We start from the raw sequence: 18,974 nt of genomic DNA on the forward strand, positions 1-18,974 counted from the left end.
ATTTGCAGAATGGGGGGTAAACAGACAGACCGGTTAGGCTGAATTGTTTCTCCGTGCTGTACGTTTTATGCAATGGCATTTACTGGGGGTTTTATTTAAAGAAATATTTTCAGTCTCTATTTAAAAAAAACATTGCAAGGAAGCAGTTGATTTTAAGCTTCCTTTTTGTTAATGTTAATTTAACAATTACTCTTTGTAAACTCTGTTTACCAATAGATTCTATCTTTGGTTTTCTTTTAGCTCTACGTCCAAAGACATGTATGACTGACAGAGGATCATTTGGGAGAAGAAGGTTTTTATAAAGATCTCATCATGGTGAATTATCTGCAAATTATTGCTTTTGGTTTGGATTGTGCTGTCTATGTTTGAAACATAGTTTTGCTTTCTTTTTACAAAAGCGGACAGGACTTTGTCTTCAAAGCAACTACAGATTAACCAAACTTAAACACTATTTACCTGACACTGGTTTAAATACCCATACATTTGATTATTTTCTCCTTTGCGTTTTCTTGGCAGTTTAGTCTGTTAACAGATGGAAAGAAGGTGCTAGGTCACCCACGATTATATTTCAGCACCTTCGAGTCAAGTACACAGTGAACCTGCTTTACTGTATTGACAAGGGCTGTCTGCACAATATCCGCTGGAAAGAAATTGAAGTGGCAGAATGAGCTAATAAGAGTAATATATGCACCCTCCCCACCCCTATCTTGCTTTGGTGTGCCTGTCTTACCAAACATTTGTGCCTATTTGCACATTGTTGCCATTAAACTGTGTCCTTGCAAGATTGAATTTTAACAAAATAGCAAGTAATTATTAGTCCCATCTTTTTAATTTGGTTGGAATTTGACAAAAGTCAATGTTTTGAAATGTAGTCAAGATTAAATGCATCTGTCTGTGCCTCTGTCAAGTAAATTGCCTCCAATTTGATAAAATCAATGACAGTTATGTTTAAACAAATATTCAATCACTTGCAACATGCTGTACTCAAGCTCAGTTGAGACAAAAGTCCTATGCTGAATATTTTTGTTAAGAAATTCTGTAGTTTGTTTATTATGCATACTCTGTTCCAAGAGGTTTTTGAACTTGTTAGTTCCAGTGCCTGTTTTGTTAAACTGTATTCCTGTAATGAGAATATAATCAGTATCAATCCAAACAAATTATCACTACTTCAATAAGTAATTTCTTTTTAAACTCAAGGAGCACTAAATAACCTTTAAGCAACTGACTGCTAATATTCTACCGAAGAATTTATTTATCAAGTAATCTGATGAGTCTACCCTTCCAGCAATTCTGTGGAGTAATGAAAAAGCAACATACAACTATGTATATTCATCAGCTATGCTGAGTCAAAATGGCTTCTTCTCACATTGAGAACTCTTAGTAATGCCTCACTTGGAAACACAACTATTGCAAAATGCAAATACAATCTAACTCCAAAACGTGATTAAATGCATTGCACAAAACCAGTGCTGATGTCTCACGAACTCTGTGACAATTTTTGTAGCATTGAAGAAATATATAACATACCCATACTGTCTTGTACTTGGACACATATCAGACTTTATTCTTTCTAATGTTTTCCATGTAATAATTGTACATATGTATGTGATATGTAAAGAATGACAATACTTATTAATAAAAAATTTTCAAATATAAAGAGCAATTTAAGTAGCTTTAATGTTCCGGTTTAAATGAATATCAACTTCTAAGCAACAAATATATATTATAATGAAATCTATTTTCCTCCATAACTTAACAATTTTAATGCAGCAAACTAATTATGAATCCATTATTTGAAAAAGGTACATTTATGAGAATTACATTCACATGTTGCGTTATTCTCAGTAGAATTCCTAATGTGTGTAATGTGTTTCTAATGTGAACCTTTCTGTCATAACCAAATTGCCTGGATGAAACAATAATTATCTGTAAAACTGTAGCAAAAACATTGGAAAATAACAACAACCAAGCTGTAAGTAGTTTGAAATAACTCTTGCAGGGGTGGTATCAGACAACTGGACCTTTGCTCAGATATTCAGAGGTTAAGTGAGAGCATTAACTGGAATTCTAAAATTCTGAAAGGTTCCAAAATAGCAACACTGGCATCAAATCACTGCTGCATGCTCACTGATGTCACACTTTGCCTTGTCTGCATTCTTCTGGCAGGTGTTCACTCTGACTGCACGGAAGCTTTCACCAATATGAGACCCAGCACAATTTACACCACAGACTATGCACACATCACAGGTGAAATCTTAGAGCCCTGCATGCGTTCATAGCATCCCAGATGTCAATTGACCCAACTTTCTGCTCCACGTTTCTGACGTTAGTGCAACAAACAAAATATACTCTTCGTCATATTGAATTTACTGTGTACAGCGTTATATTGCAACGTGACCAGAGGAAATGTTTGGGGAAGAAACTTGAGCATTCTTTTGTGAAGGAAGAAGGTTGGTAAAATGCTAAATATATCGATTGAATTTGATTTATTAGGAATTATTTAATGAAATATTTCTATTTTTAAAGTATCTCTTAGTCTACTCATTGCCCCTCCTCCTTCTCAATCATGTACTTCGCTGTTTTGGCATAGTGCAAAAATAGTCCTTCTGAAAAACCTGCTTGTAGTTTTAATAGCTTTTCTTAAAACATAGCTGTACAATAAGGCCCTTGATGATAGCAAAAATATACCATATGCAACATTTATTGTTTCAAGTTAAGAAATCTGGTGAATTCAGTTCACATCTCCAACCTGTCATGATGAGAGTGGATTTCAGTCGGTGATAACTATGTAAGTATTTCTTACATTACAAAAGGTTTATAATTAGTTTGTCGTAAAAAACCTTTTCAGGTGCACTGAGGTCATGAAAGGGACTGGATAAATTCCAATAAAACTGTCAGTGTGATTCTTCCAGAAGTAGGTTTGCTACTGTTTTCTCAACAGCTTTATGTTGTTTTTAGCTTGAGAAGAGCTGAAGTGAATGAAAAGTTTTACAAAGCTAATTTAAGGGAGGAAAGTATCACCCGTTTTAAACTTTGAGTAGATTGTCCACCCTGGCTAGCAGCCGCACATGATATCACCCTCTCTGTGTGTTATAAGACTGTGTTATGAAACTGTTAAGAAGAAAACAGATATTAATGAGTTGTATTGTGTTCCACAAACACTATTCAAACAGTTCCTCTGCAAAACATTCTTTCGGAGTCAGGGAACTGAAGTGAAGTTCGGGAATCACTAGCTCTGATCTGAGCTGGGAGGCAAGTTGGAGGGAGTCCAGTATCACATGAAAAACCTGAAGTCTATTCAGCGTATCTGTCAGTGTTTGGTTTTGTTTTTAACTTTAAGTCCAGGTCAATAACAATGGGTGTAATGCATCTGCACCTCCAGAATAGGATTAGCCAAACTCCAGGATTGACCTGGAATTCCCTGAACACTACGTGTGTAACACTGGAGAAAACCCATTGCAGTGTTTTAGAAGTATATTTTGCCCTAGTGTTTGCACATGTCTGCGAGAACTTCACTGAGAGGCAACGAATGACCGATGTCCTTCCAGCCAGTTCAAAACACTCAACTGCAGAGGAGATGGTGTTTAAGATCAGTGGAGTTTTGGCTTGAACATGAACTCAGATATTTACAGTATTTTTTCCAAGATTTTGAAATCTTTTACCAGACTCTTCCAACCCAATGGGTAGGACAAAGTTGAACTATCTCATCCGAAAAACAGCACTTCCAAGAGGACAACATTCTGTCAGGACAGCACTGTAATGTCACAGGAAATATGTGTTAAGAGTCTGCACTCAGGTTTAAGCTCATTCGTGACCTACTATATCACAGACAACAGGCAACAAGAGCCCGTTTGTGAAGCGGATTGACAGGGCAGACACAGAGGAGTTGTTTCACCTGACTGGGAAATCTAGAAAATGGGGCACAGTCTGCGATAGGGATACATTTCTTTAGTTAAAGGTTATGAATCTTTGGAATTCTCTACCTCAGAAGCTGTGGATGCCCCATCGTGGAATCTATTTAAAGCTGAGAGTTTCTTTTGTCTCAGGGGGTCAAAATATATTAGGGTTTGGCAGAAGAATTGAGTTGAAGCTAATGAACAGCCATTCAGTGGAGGACCGTGCATGAGGTGTTCTATAGTCGACTTGTTCCTAATCCATATAAACCCAAGTTATAAGGCTGAACTTACCTCTGTATCCATAAAATTGATAGCACTATTAAGTTTTGCCATCACTGCCCCCTCTGACCTATCACCTTCTCCCTCACCTTCATCCACCTATCACTTTCCCAGCTACCTTCCCCTAACCCCAACCCCCTCCCATTTATCTCAGCCCCAACCCACAAGCCTCATTCCTGATGAAAGGCTTATGTCTGAAACGTCGATTCTCCTGCTCCTGAACAGAGATGCTGCCTGACTTGTGCTTTCCCAGCACTACATTCTCGATTTAATATATTCTTTGACAAGATGTGGGTATTGCTGATTGTTCATCTCTAATGCTCCTCGTGAAGGTGGTGGTGAGCTGCCATGAACTGCCACAGTCGTAGAGGAGCATCCACAATGTTCTTAGGTAAAGAGTTCTAGGATTCTGATCCAGCCACACTGAAGGAACAGATATATTTCCAAGTAAGGATGGTGAGAGCCTTGACAGGGAACTTGTAGGTCATGGGGTTCCCATGTATTTGCTACCCCTGTCTTTCTAGGTGATAGAGGTCATAGGTTTGAAAGGTAGTACTCTCGGTGAGCTGTTGCAGTGTTGCTTGTAGATTGCACTGTGTTGTCACTGAGAGTTAGTAATGAAGGGAGTGAATGTTGAAAGTGGTGATTGGAGTGCCAGTCAAGCAGAGAAATTCCCTTGTATCTTGAGCTGTGCCTCTTGGATAATGGACAGACTTTGGGAGTCACAATTCCTAGTACGTGACCTGTTTTGTAACCACAGTATTTTATATTGCTGGACTAATTCAGTTTCTGATCAATGATGATCACCAGGATATTGTTAGTGGGACATGCAGTGATGGTAACGCATTGGGAAAATGTTTACTTTCTCTCATTGAGTTGGTCGTTGCCTGACCCTTGTGATGCAAATGTGCATTACCAATTAACATGCCAAAACCTGTATATTGTCTTGCTCCATTTGAACTTGGACTGCTTCAGTATTAAAGTCACAGATGGTGCTGAATGTTGTACAATCAGCAGCAAATTTCTGACCTTGTGATGGAGGGAAAAGGGATTGAGGAAGCAGTTGAAGATGGTTGGGCCTCAGACACTACCCAGAGAAATTCCTGCAGAGATGATAGATTTCCCCATACCCACTGACTGCAATTTTACTCAGGCCCATTGATAAAATACTATGTTCCAACCTCTTGATCAGTGAGAAGTTCTCACAACTGCAACCCCACCATTTACTTTCCTTGCTTTCAATGTACTCATTCAGCAAGATCACTAGATGGAAACTGCAGATGTGCTATGTATCTCTGTAGGACCATAGGCAAAACTAGTATGGAGTTTAGTTCCTCCACAGGAGCATGTGGATCCACAGCTGTTGGTAAGAATGGTTGAAGACAGCCTTATTGGCCTGAAGTCATAATCATACAGCATAGAAACAGACTCTTTGGCCCAACCAGAATCCCAAACTAGTCTCACCTGCCTGCTCCTGGCCCATATCCCTCCAAACCTCTCCTGTTCACATATCAACCCAAAATGTCTTTTAAACATTGTAATTGTACCCACGTCCACCACTTTCTCAGGAAGTTCATTCCACAGGCAAATCACCCTCTCTGTAAAACAAATGCTGCTCCTAGTGTCTTTATTTTAAAATATAGTCTCTCTCCTCTCACCTTAAAAACATGCTCCCCAGTCCTGAAATCCCCCATTCTGGGGGAGGAGACAACCACCATTAACTCTCTTTATACCCCTCATTATTTTATAAACTTTTATCAGATTGCCTTTCAACCTTCTACCTTAATGATAACTGTTAAATGGTTACCTTTAAAAGGCTTCATCCCACTTGCTCTGATATCCTACAAGTGGCAGGGTACACGTTCACTATATTTGCATCCCCACCACCACCCCCGCCTCAAGAAGCTAAGTGCCTGGAATTGGGGTCAGGAGGTCACCCTCAAGAGAACCGCTCCCCACCAATAAGATATTATGCAAGGAGATACCTGCCTCTGCTCTAGCTTCTGCTGTAGCAGCAGCGGCCTCTGCCTTCCCTCAGTCATCCTGTTGGGTATGATCAAGCAGCTAATCCTTTGTTTGGCCAGCGGTTCCTGAATCAATGGGAGCTCTGGTAAGATTCAGCAGAAACGGTGACAATGGGACGGCCCTGGGATTTCTGGCCAGTCAGTGCAGCCAGGAAAGATAATGAAATTTCTCTACAGGTTTGCAAACTATTGCAGAGCGAGTGGGCGGCGCGGTGGCTCAGTGGTTAGCACTGCTGCCTCACAGCGCCAGAGATCCGGGTTCAATTCCCGCCTCAGGCGACTAACTGTGTGGAGTTTGCACATTCTCCCTGTGTCTGCGTGGGTTTCCTCCGGGTGCTCCGGTTTCCTCCCACAGTCCAAAGATGTGCAGGTCAGGTGAATTGGCCATGCTAAATTGCCCATAGTGTTAGGTAAGGGGTAAATGTATGGGTATGGGTGGGTTGTGCTTCGGCGGGGCGGTGTGGACTTGTTGGGCCGAAGGGCCTGTTTCCACACTGGAAGTAATCTAATCTAATCTAATTCTTTCATGATTATTTCCATCCATGTGAAACCTCCCCCAGTCACAGATTGTGGAATTATTGCATCCCTTGTTATTAGAATCACACAACATAAAAGATCCCTACAGTGTGGAAACAGGCCTTTTGATCCAAGTCCACACTAACCCTCCAAAGAGTAACACCACGCCATGCCACACCCCCCCACACCCTGCAGACCCTTCCCCTCCCCATTACTCTACATGTACCCCTGACTTACACAACATAAAAAAGGACAAAAAAGGTAAGAAAGTAACCAGTTTAATATTCAGTATTTATTTTGGTGAAGGCTGGAAGCTTTGGAAACATTGTAAGTGTTTCGATCAATCAGGTTGCATTCACAACTTAGATTTTTCCAGGGAAGGTGCCTTCAGCCAACTGGTCATTCCATTTGTTTATCTAAGATGGAAAATAAATATTTAGTTATACGATGATACAATCAGCAGAATTTCAGATTTCAAACTACCTGAATGATTATTGCAGTTCATTTGCTTATATAACAAATGATATAAAAATGCAAGAGCTGAAAAATGTGTTGCTGGAAGAAGGGCTTATGCCCGAAACATCGATTCTCCTGTTCCTTGGATGCTGCCTGACCTGCTGCGCTTTTCCAGCAACACGTTTTTCAGCTCTGATCTCCAGCATCTGCAGTCCTCACTTTCTCCTAATATAAAGTGCAATGCAACATTGTATTGTAGTTAATGTAACAAAAGGAAAACAAAACCAATGTTAGTTCAGACTTCCAAAATAAATAGCTTAGATGATCAACATTTGACTTTAAAAAGCACAACCTATTCTAAAAAAAAACTTTAGTATTATACATTGTGCCATTACATACCCAGGAGATTGGGCAGATTGATTTCGCGACCCTGTGATACCACTCACATGGAGAAGTATCAGCTCCTTTTGCAGTCAGTGCTTTAGTACAACGATGGAAGTCTGTAAGACAATCACAAGGAGGACAGTATTATAATACCATCCACAAATATACTGCACTCAAACTAAAGAGAAAATCACTGCAGTATAAAGCTGATGATTCATTATTAGTGCAACTGGGGGTTAACCGATTTCAGGCCCATCTCTAGTATGTACAGGAGTGCAATAGCAATGAACCATTTAGATGATTAAATATTCAGGAGAGTGCTCACTGAATCAAAGCCACACTGTCATATCAATGAATTACTGGCACCTTTACTGGTTGCAGTTGTTCTACTTAGTTCCACCTAAACTAGGCTTAGACCAGTCCTCTGGCAATTTTTATATATTCACTCACTGATGTGGACCACTGGCTAGGCCAGCATTTATTGCCCAACCCTAATTACCCAGAGAGTCAACCACATTACTGTGGTTCTGGAGTAAGGATGGCAGTTTCCTTCTTGAAAAAGACATTAATGAACCAGATGGGTTTTTCCAACAATTGATAATGGATTCACAGTCATTAGACTCCATTCTAGATTTTACTGAATTCAAATTCCACCATCTGCCACGAATTTGAATCCAGATCCCCAGAACATTGAGTTTTTGGACTGATATTTTTGCTAAACTATCACTAAGCCATTGCCTCTTCCCTGCATAACTAGAACTATTGATAAGGTATTGGTGCATCTCAGTTCCTTATCAATTTTAGTGCATGCCCCACATTCCATTTTCATAAACTTCAGCTCACCCAAAACCCTGACTCCCATATCCTGACCTCAACAAAGCCCTATTCACCTATTGCTCCTGTGACCTATTCTGGCTCAGTTAAGCAATGCTCCAAATTGAAAGTTCTGGTCCTTTTCTTAATTGCATTCCTCCCTATCACTAATCTCCAGCACACAACCCTCAGAAATAATTCCTTCACTTCTAGCCATGTATCGCTCTGTTTTAGTTGCTCACTCCACCAGTGACAACTGTGCTGTGGAATGCCTTCCCTAAATTTCATCACCTCATTTTCTTCAATCTTCACCTCTCTGATCAATCTTTTAATCACCAGCCAAAAGTCCAATAATGGGACAATTTCAAATTTTGTTTTTTTTTCAAAGTCCTATGAAGCACCTGGTGATATTTTATAGCATTAATTGCTGAAAAAAGAAAAAGAACTGTCTATCTCACAGTCTTGATAATTACTCGAGCCAGCAGCCAGACCATTTTGAGGAAACACTTTACAACCAAGGTTTGACGTCATAATGGATGCAACAAACTGAAACACCTTCTTAAAATCATTTAGAAAACCTCACTGTTTGGCACTAACTGACCAGGACTGAGGCGCTGTGGTTAGCACTACTGCCTCAGAGCACCGGGTACAGTGGTTCGATTCTAGCCTCGGTCTTTGTGGAGCTTGTACATTCTCGTGTCTGAGAGACTTAGGTGGGTTGGCCATGCTAGATTGCCCGTAGTGTCCAGGCTAGGTGGATCATTCATGGAATGCAGGGTTACGGAGAATAGAGTGGGTCTGCATTCGATGCTCTTCAGAGGGTCACTGTGGACTCAAGGGGCCTAATGCCCTGCTTCCATGGTAGAGGGATTCAATGATTTATGAACTTGCATTTTATTCCAAGTCAGCGCTGACTCCAGAAATTGATTTACATCCAGGCCATTACAAATGCAGCACAACGGCGGTGATTTCTGATACAGGAGAAAATAGTTCCATTCTCCAACACCAGTCAAATGAAACCAAAAACTACTGATCACAGTTAAACAAAAATTAGCTGGATATTCTGTTCCAATGCTTGGTAGAAATTACTGTCGAGTGTGTGGTGCTGGGAAAGCACAGGAGGTCATGCAGCAGAGGAGCAGGAGAATCAACGTTTTGGGCATTCCTAATGAAGGGCTCCTGCCCAAAACGTCAATTCTCCTGCTCCTCGGATGCTGCCTGACTTGCTGTGCTTTTCCAGCACCACACACTCTCTACTCTGATCTCCACCATCTGCAGTCCTCACTTTCTCCATGGTATAAATTATTGTCAATTCTGCTTGAATAAAAAAGTGCTGGAAGCTGCTTGTTTAATCACTGTAAAAGCCAAGTATGATTACCACTTTCACAACTGCATTTTAATTAGATTCTGTACATTTCAGTATCTTGCTGGCATTGGAATTAAGCTTCATTTATCTGTTTGAAACCTTCTGTGAACAGGTTACATCCCATTTACTTCCAGCAAAAAGCGGCAAATTTGAGAAAACTAAAATAATCACAGAAATGTTGCCATTCCTTGAAAGGAAAATATCAATTTTTAAAGTATTGTAGGGGGTTTATCACTCTACAAAGCAATTCCAGGTTAAATTACGAGCCATGTTTTCTGCTTCTGCCCAAAAGGAGAATTCTCCTCACAATAATTCCTCACCTAAGTAATTTTGAAAGCAGTTCCTGGTTTGATTTTGGTTGGGAAACCTGGCATCAAAAGGTGCCGTCTTGTAATTCTTCAACTTGGTCTGGATATCCTCTGCCATCGTGTCTGAGGAACAAGCACAAATATAAAAACAATGTCTTAGACAGAATGAGACAAAAAATGGAGTCTGAACTCACGAAACTCTTAAAGTTCAATAATGAGTTACCAAAACAGAAAACCAGCTCCAAGCAGCAGAGTTTCCCCTGATCTTTGCTGTATGTTTAAATGTGAAACCTAGGGACTAAGAATGGAAACACAAATCAGTTGATGAAAGTATGTCAATTTCCACATTTAATCATTTGTTAGCACAGAACCGCTCTTGTTCCCCCTCGAGTTGGCATGACTGCCAAATGCAACGTGAAATGCTTCAATAAGTTTTTTTCTGGTAATCACTTTCCACAGTAATCATTTAAATATATGTAGTGGGCTCAAAATCTTTGTTATGCAGAACTACAATCCTCCATAGGCATTGTACTTCAACATGTTTCTCAATTAAGTGAAATGTCCAATAATTCTCAACTGCAAATGGCAAAGACATCACTGTACCTATGGTTAGTGATTCGGTTACTCATTTCTGGGATGTGGATGTTGCTGGTTGGGCCAGCATTTATTGCTCATCTCTAGTTGCCCTGGAGAAGGTATGGTAAACTGCTTTCTTGAATCTCTGCAGTCCATGAGCTGTAGGCAGACCCAGAATACCCTTAGAGAGACACTGCAGGATTTTGACCCAGTGACAGTGAAAGAACAGTGATATACAGTAGTTCCCCCCCCTCAACCGCCCCCATACCCGCAGGGAATATATTCCAGGACCTACCACGGATAAAAGCAAACCCGTTAATTTCAATGGGAAATATACCTTCCCGGTCGTCTCCTGGTCACCTATAATATGTTCGAGGTGCAGGAACTGAAACTGCGGAAAACAATTCCACGGATACAGGGTTCGCCCTATATTTCCAAGTCAGGATGAGGAGTGGCTTGGAGGATAACTTGCAGGTGATTCCTATATAGCTGCTGCCCTTGTCATTCTAGATGGTAGTGGTCATGGTTTTGGAAGGTGTTGTCTAAGGATCTTTGGTGAATTTCTGTAGTACATCTTGGAGTTAGTACACGCTGCTGAGGAGTGAGTGTTTGTGGATGTGGTGTTAATCAATTGAGTTGTTTTGTCCTGATGTTTAACATCCTTCTTGCAAGACAAAATTATACTAAAATCTTATGAAACGATAGGATTATTAAAATGATACAATTATTAAAACAATACAAAAACACAAGCTGTTTTTGCTTCTAAATCGATTAATACGAGAAGTGTAGGGGAGGGGATAGTAATATCATTGGAACTTAATCCAGAGACTCTAGTTAATGCTCAGGAAACATGATGATGAAATTTGAATTCAATTAGTAAACCTGTAAAGTAAAAGCTAGTGATCACGAACTGATTTGTTTTACAAAGAAGTCTGATTCACTGATGTTCTTCAGGGAAGGAAATCTGCTGTCCTTACCTGGTCTGGCCTACAAACCCATAGCAATGTCAGTGACTCTTAACTACCTTCTGATATGGCCTAGAAAACCATTCAGTTGCATCAAAACTGCTGCAAAGTCTGAAAGTAGCAGAGCTGGATGGACTGCATCAAAAATAAGCCCATAGCCAACCCAGTGACCTTGAAAAGTTTTTCTTAATAATGTATGGGAGCCCATGCCAAAACTGAAAGATCTGTCCCGATGAGTGGATCATCAAAAGCGTGGCATGGTCATAATCAAGAATCGTAAATTACAGATCATGTTCCAGTCACCATCATCACCAAGCCTGGGTACGTCTCATTCCAGAATAGGCCCAGAAGGCAGTCATCCTAGATTGATTCTGGACCCCCATGAGATCTCACAGCATCAAGTCAAACCCGAGTAAGGATTAGCATGTACCACACCCCGTTCTGCTGATGAATCAGCACTCCTTCAGGATGAACACCAAATGGAGGAAACACAGAGGGATTACACGGGCATAATTCCATATCAATGACCTTGACTGCCTCTATAATACCAATATGGAGCAGTCTGGCACCGTGCTGGTAGACAGAGCTGCAGAACCAAACAAGTGGGGAAAAATGACTTGAATAAACTCATCCTCACCAATCACTCCATGACAGTGTCAGCACTAACTCCAACAGGTTTTTTTTTGTGTGGAGCTGAATTCCTGGCTTCACATGGAGGATAGTCTCTGTCGTGTTACGTGCCTGAATAGGATGGACTCCTATTCAGATCCAGCAACCCATGGGGTGCCATGGACAAACATCAACAGCAGAATGAGAAGCACTCACAAGCTGAATGACAACATTCCAGCAATAGTACTGAAGATGTGAGCTCCAGAACGAGTCAAGTTGTTACCCCAGGCTACAACATTGGCATCTATCCATCAATGTGGAAAAATCACCCATGATTACTCCTACCCATTAAAAAAAATCTAAATAAATCCACTGTGTAGTGCTCAGTCAACTGGTCAATCATCAATAAAACAATGGAATTAATCGAGAGTGCTATCAGGCAACACTTATTCAGCAATAACCTGCTCAGTTCATGTCCCACCAGGATCACTCAGCTCCTGACCTTAATACAGCTTTGGTCCAAACATGAACAAAAGAACTGAATTCCAGAGATGAGATAAGAGAGACTGGAGCTCAAGTCAACACTGGACTGACTGGAGCAACAAGGAACCCTAGCAAAACTGCAGCTCAGGGAAAATGCCTCTACCATTTGAATGCATACCTGACAAAGGTTAGGGTCACTTTGGAGTCAGTCATCTCAGTCTAAGGACAATACTACAAGATCTCCTCAGGACATTATCCAAGGTACAAAATCATCACCTAAACCATCAATGACTGCCAGTCATAAGATCTGCACTGGGGACATTCACCAATGATTGAACAACATTCAGCAGCATTGGTAACTCTTCAGATATTGCAGCAGTCCATGCCGCTATGCAGCCAGTGCTGCACAATTCCCAGGTATCGGCTGACCAACTAACATTCCTGCCATACAGAGGCCACGCAATGAACATCTCCAACAACAGAATCGCACCACAACTTTCAATAATCATCACTGAATCCCACACTATCAACATCCTATGTGTTTCCACTGACCGGAAACTGACGTGGACTCACTATGTACAATACCGAAGGCAACAACAGCATAGAATTCTGCTACAAGGCAAAAATCAGGAATAAGATGGAATACTCTTCGCCTGCCTGGGTGGGTGCAGCTCCAAATATGGGCAAGAAGCTTGACACCAACCAGGATAGTGCAGCCCACTTGACTGGCACCGCATTCACCCTTCACTGATGACACAGCGGTAGCTGTGTATACCATCTACAAGATGTGCCTGCAGTAACTCAGTAGCCCCTTCTAAACCCACAATATCTTCAGCTAGAAGATCAAAGACAGCAAGCAAAGGGAACAGTTTCTCCTCCAAGTTACACAGTATTCTCTCTTGGAACTGTATCACTGTCCCTTCAGTGTTACTGATACAAATTCCTGGAACATCCTCCCGAACAATAGTGTAACTATAGTCCAAGGTCTGAATGAAGGTGGTTCATTACCACCTTTTCCAGTGCAATTAGAGATACAAAATAAATGCTAACCTAGCCAGCAATATCCACTTCCCACAAATAAAGAAAAAACACATACAGATTTTTTTTTATTTTAAACTTAATTTCACTGTCACTGGTATAAAATATCTGAACACTGCAATTAAAAAGGGTATTAAACACACTTTGAATCTAATTCCACTTAAACTCCTGCTTTTGAGTAACATTGCATTGTAGTAACACAAAAGGAAAATACTGCAGATGCTGGAAATCTGAAGTATAAAATGCAGTGCTGGAGAAATTCAGCAGGTCTGGCTGCATCTGTGGAGAGAGAAACAGAGTTCATGTTTCAAATCTGTCCCATTCCTTTTGAACTCAAGAGAGACAAAAAAGGTGATGGATTTTATCTTAGGAGAAGAAGTCTGAGAGCAAGTGGACCAAACAGGAAAGTCATGGGAGGGGGAAAGGGGGAAGGTTAGAGGACAAGTGAGATTAGAGTTCACAGGTGTCATAGAACAAAAGGCAATTGATATGGTATTGGTTGTAGAGAAGAGAGTGAGGTGCTGGGTGAGTGTTAATGGTAGAATATAGCTCAGTTTTGCTAAAAGCAGAAAACCAGTTGTTTGGGAGAAATCAAAATGGAGGGGGGAAACATGTTCAGCATCAGAAGTTGTTGTACTCGATGGTGAATCCAGAGGCTATAAAATAGCCAAAAGGAAAAAAGGAGGTGCTGTTCCTCCAGCTTGTTTCATGTTTCACTGGAACTGCAGCACAACTAGATAGAAACAGGAGCAGGAGAGTGAAGTGCTGTATTAAAATGAGCAGTGGCCAGAGGTTCATGCCATGCTTATTAACTGAACAGTCACCCAGTCTGCATTGGGTATCGCTGTCCCAGTAACATCAAAACTTGAGAAAGTTCAACCCTATTTAAATATGGGTACTATTAAACACTTTATTTTATTTAACTGATTAAAATGTTGGCTCAATGTGATCAGGATCAACACTGTATGCTGAGAAACCTAAACAGCTCAGACTTAAACGCTAAATGGAAGTCCAGGCCTACATCCACCTCCAAATCTTTCACTCAGTATTCCTGCTGCAAGTACATGGATACCTTATTTACAAGCTTTCATTATTTTTAAATAGAATAATTTAAATTAAAAACTGCTGCTCTGCACTTAAAGATGATAAGTCACCAGGACCAGATGAGATGCACTGAAGAGAAAGGTTATATTGCAGCTATACAGGACATTGATTAGGCCACTTTTGGAATACTGTATGCAATTCTGGTCTCCCTCCTGAAGGGAGGATGTTGTGAAACTTGAAAGGGTTCACAAGACATTTACAAGGATGTTGCTAGGGTTGGTGGGAGAGGCTAAATAGGCTGGAGCTGATTTCCCTGGAATGTCAGAGGCTGAAGGGTGACCTTATAGAGGTTTATAAAATCATGAGGGACATGGATAGGGTGAATAGACAAGGTCTTTCCCTAGGGTGGGGGGAGTCCAAAACTAAAGGTTTAGGTGTGGAGGTGTCAGTGTTGGACTGGGCTAGACGAAGTTAAAACTCAATGCCAGAGTATGACCTAATGTTGTGTGATGTTTAAACTTAAAGGTTTAAGGTGAGAGGGGAAAGATTTAAAGGGGACCTACGGAGCAACTTTTTCACAGAGAGTGGTGAGTGTATAGAATGAGCTGCCAGAGGAAGTGGAGGAGGCTGGTACAATTTCAACATTTAAAAGGCATCTGGATGGGTATATGAATAGGAAATGTTGCGAGGGATATGGGCCAAATGAGATTAGATTAATCTAGGATATCTGATAGGTATGGAAGAGTTGGACAGAGGGTGTTTCCGTACTATTACATCTCTATGACATTATGACCAGTCTACAGTTCATTACTATTCATCACTATTGTCCCTTCATTCATACCAGTCTCTCAACCATGGATTGCCATCTCAAACTCATCACTTGATTCATAGAGATGTACAGCCCAGAAACAGACACTTCATCAGCTGTATTGTAGCCAAAGCAAACAGATAAAGACACTGTGCAATAGAACCCATGAAGGTTCTTATGGTGTACTGGTAGCATCTGAGCCAGAAAGCTCAGTAGGCTGGATGGCTGGTTTGCAATGCAGTGACACCAACCAGCCTGAGGTTACTATAAAGGATTTTCCTTTTCAACCTCTTCCTTTCACCAGAGGCACGGTGACCCTTTGGTTAAACCACACCCCATCATCTCTCTCTAATGATGGTCTGGTAAGGCTATGGAGACTTTACCCTTTAACCTGGAGTCAGTTCTAGTGCCACCTGCTCCAGAGATGGGCAGGCTAGCTGAAAATAAGCACAGGAGCCAAGGCCTAACCAGACAGATATCCTAATCCATTCTGATCCAGCAAAGGACAAGTTCCTTCTGCACACAGCTGGTTAAGCAAGGCCATTCAGCACTGTTTTAGTTAAAAACAATTCAAAAAACACTCAACAGGAACTGTGCTGTGAAGAAATAGCAGAAATGAAGCAAGGTCGATGCTCATATTTAAATTCCCATTCTGGGTTGGAGTCACAGTCTCTGTTTCAATCTTAACTCCCCACCCCTCAGTGCCTACAGCTCCCATAGTTCACCTCTGACACCATCCTCTCCCCTCACAAGGTCAATCCTATCCAGGCCTGCAGTGACATTGAGAAGGGCAAGCCAGGGTCCACTTTATAGTGATGCAAATTCCCTCTATAATTTACTAACGAGTCTCGAATGAGCTGCGGGCGCTGAGCTGTAATGGTGGTTCTGTATGAAATTTCACTGCGAGCGAGTTCGGAGTCTGAAACAACATTAACCCCGCTCAATGCAGAGAACCGCCTCGCCTCGGCGCTCATTACAACCTCAAACGGAAAGCAGTCTCCCTCATCCACTCAGAAACAATGCAACCTTGAAAAGACAAGGAGCCTTTCCGAATTGGCTGCTAATGTTTCACATCGCCGCTTCGCTGAGACTGACTTGCTCCATTATAGCGGAGAAGTCATATCTTACCTGCAGTCCAAAGCGATAGTGAAATGTACAAGAAAACAGCTCCACTCCACTTCCGTGTTAGTTACACGGTGACTCAGACACTATAAGGTCTGTGTCTACTCACAAATGCTGCATGGCGCATTACAGCAGAAATTCAACACCCTCCCAATTCCACCAGTCCCCACTCCTACAGAACTCACTAATTTAATAAGCCATTTCTGATCGAGACGCTTACCGACGTGATAGTAGCCTGAAACAAACCTACAGTTGTACGTTTTAAACACGTTTTATTTGAACGTCAATGAAGTGCGTTTACCCGGAACAGGAACTTAGAGAGAGGGGAAGCAGCAAGTTAATTAATGTAAGGGAACTTTGCAAGCAAGATTGCAACATACAGGAGAATGTTAAAACAGATGTGTGAACGCAGGATTTCAACTATTCACTAAAGAGTGTGAGCGTTAGTTCAAGAAAAAGATTAATGATTAACCACATTTAATTGTTTATACAATTCTTGGCACTTGCCTGGTTAGAGATGTCCTTATGCATGCAGATTGACACCATATTAATACAAAATTAACAAGCTTCAAATGAGAGATCATTTTGTCAATTCAGAGACCCACTGTTCAAACTAAAGAAAACCCGAAAGATGTTGTAACATAGACACCTTGATGATAGGAGCAGGAGGAGGCCATTCGGCCCTTCGAGCCTGCTCCGCCATTCATCACCATCATGGCTGATCATCCAACTCAGTAGTCTAATTCTGCTTTCTCCCAAGTGCTACATCTAGCCGTCTCTTCAATACATTAGATGTTTTGGCATCAGCCACCTGCTGTGGTAATGAGTTCCACAGGCCCACCCCTCTTTGGGTGAAGAAATGTCTCCTCATCTCCATCCTAAATGCTCACCCCGAATCATCAGACAGTGATCCCTGGTTCTGGACATACCCACCACTGGGAACATCCTCCTTGCATCTACCCTGTGTCATTCTGTTAGAATTTTTAAAGTCTCTATGAGATCCTCCCTCATTCCTCTGAACTCCAGCGAAAACAATCCTGACCCAGTCACTCAATCTCTCCTCCTATGTCAGTCCCACCATCCCTGGAATCCTCGAGAGCAAGAGTATCCTTCCTCAAGAAAAGGAGATCAAAACTGCGCACAATATTCTAGGTGTGGCCTCACCAGGGATCTGTATAATGTAACAACACATCCCCACTCCTGTACTCGAAACCTCTCGCAATGAAGGTCACATACCAGTTCCACCACAGAACACACCAGATGGCCTCCTTCTTTAAAGACTGCAATTTCCCTTCCCAAGTGGTTGATGATGCCTTTCAACACTTCCCGTATCTCCACCCTGGAATCCTACCCCTCCAACCGCAACAAGGACAGAACCCACCCCCCCCTCCCCCCACCCCCGGTCCTCACCTTCCACCCCACCAACCTCCATATACATCACATCATCCTCTGCCATTTCCACGACCCTTCCACCAGAGATATATATTTCTCTCCCCACGTCTACCTGCTTTCTGTAAAGACTATTCTTTCCACGACTTCCATATCAGGTCCACACACATCCTCCCTCCCCCCAACCAACCCATCCTCCCGTCCTGGCACCTTCCCCTGCCACCACAGGAATTGCAAAACGTATGCCCACACCTCCCCCCTCACCTCCATCCAAGGTCCCAAAGGAGCCTTCCACATCCATCAAAGTTTCACCTGCACTTCCACACATGTCATTTACTGTATCCGTTGCTCCTGATGCAGTGTCCTCTACATTGGGGAGATAAGACGCCTATTCACAGAGCGCTTCAGACAACATCTCCAGGACACCTGCACCAACCAACTCCACCATCCCGTGGCTGAACACTTAACTCCCCCTCCCACTCTGCTGAGGACATGCAGGTCCTGGGCCTCCTCCATCGTCACTCCTTTACCACCCGACACCTGGAAGAAGAACGTCTCATCTTCCACCTCAGGACCCTCCAAACTCATAGCAACAATGTGGATTTCACCAGTTTCCTCATTTCCCCTCCTCCCACCTTATCCCGCTTCCAACCTTCCAGCTCAACACTGCCCTCTTGACCTGTCTTACCTGTCTATCTTCCTTCCCACCTATCTGCTCCACCGTCCCCTTTGACTTATCACCTTTAGCCCCACCTCCATCCACCAATTGCACTCTCAACTACCCTCCCCCACAGCCTCACCCCTCTCCCATTTATCTCTCCAGCCCCTAGGCTCCCAACCCCTTTCCTGATGAAGGGTTTTTGTCAGAAATGTCGATTCTCCTGCTCATTGGATGCTG

General features: G+C 42.0%; 2 protein-coding genes across 12 annotated transcripts in view; one reads left to right on the forward strand and one right to left on the reverse strand.

Moving 5' to 3' along the window:
• katnip (katanin interacting protein) overlaps positions 1–1,634 on the forward strand; it is a 135,122-nt gene extending 133,488 nt beyond the window's left edge. For all 8 annotated transcript variants that reach the window (XM_072559407.1, XM_072559408.1, XM_072559414.1 and 5 more), the window contains one exon: positions 241–1,634. In XM_072559407.1, the coding sequence (XP_072415508.1) occupies positions 241–302 (62 nt within the window). In that variant the 3' untranslated portion in view covers positions 303–1,634. The remainder of the gene's footprint in view (positions 1–240) is intronic.
• Positions 1,635–6,977: 5,343 nt separating this feature from the next.
• LOC140464406 (cytochrome c oxidase subunit 6B1-like) lies at positions 6,978–17,018 on the reverse strand. 4 transcript variants are annotated; one of them, XM_072559417.1, is made up of 5 exons: positions 16,908–17,018; positions 10,266–10,340; positions 10,055–10,165; positions 7,571–7,671; positions 6,978–7,131 (listed from the first exon to the last, which is right to left on the reverse strand). In XM_072559417.1, the coding sequence occupies exons 3-5, from the start codon at positions 10,158–10,160 to the stop codon at positions 7,078–7,080; spliced, it is 261 nt and encodes an 86-aa protein (XP_072415518.1). In that variant the 5' UTR covers positions 10,161–10,165; positions 10,266–10,340; positions 16,908–17,018; the 3' UTR covers positions 6,978–7,077. The 4 variants fall into 4 exon arrangements, with proteins under 4 accessions (XP_072415518.1, XP_072415519.1, XP_072415520.1 ...); XM_072559418.1 differs by lacking the exon at positions 16,908–17,018 and adding an exon at positions 16,694–16,865; XM_072559419.1 differs by lacking the exon at positions 10,266–10,340 and having other exon boundaries at positions 16,908–17,009.
• Positions 17,019–18,974: the final 1,956 nt, after the last annotated feature.

Source organism: Chiloscyllium punctatum, chromosome 40 (assembly GCF_047496795.1).
Source record: "Chiloscyllium punctatum isolate Juve2018m chromosome 40, sChiPun1.3, whole genome shotgun sequence".
NCBI classification, from domain to species: domain Eukaryota; kingdom Metazoa; phylum Chordata; class Chondrichthyes; order Orectolobiformes; family Hemiscylliidae; genus Chiloscyllium; species Chiloscyllium punctatum.

What these genes read in the sequence shown, in the direction of transcription:
- LOC140464406 (XM_072559417.1), bottom strand. Translation starts at nt 10,160, where the DNA reads ATGGCAGAGGATATCCAGACCAAGTTGAAGAATTACAAGACGGCACCT. An exon ending in CTGCTTTCAAAATTACTTAG is followed by an intron (nt 7,672 to 10,054) that starts GTGAGGAATTAT and finishes ATTGTCTTACAG; the next exon opens with ACTTCCATCGTTGTACTAAA. An exon ending in CAATCTGCCCAATCTCCTGG is followed by an intron (nt 7,132 to 7,570) that starts GTATGTAATGGC and finishes TTTCCATCTTAG; the next exon opens with ATAAACAAATGGAATGACCA.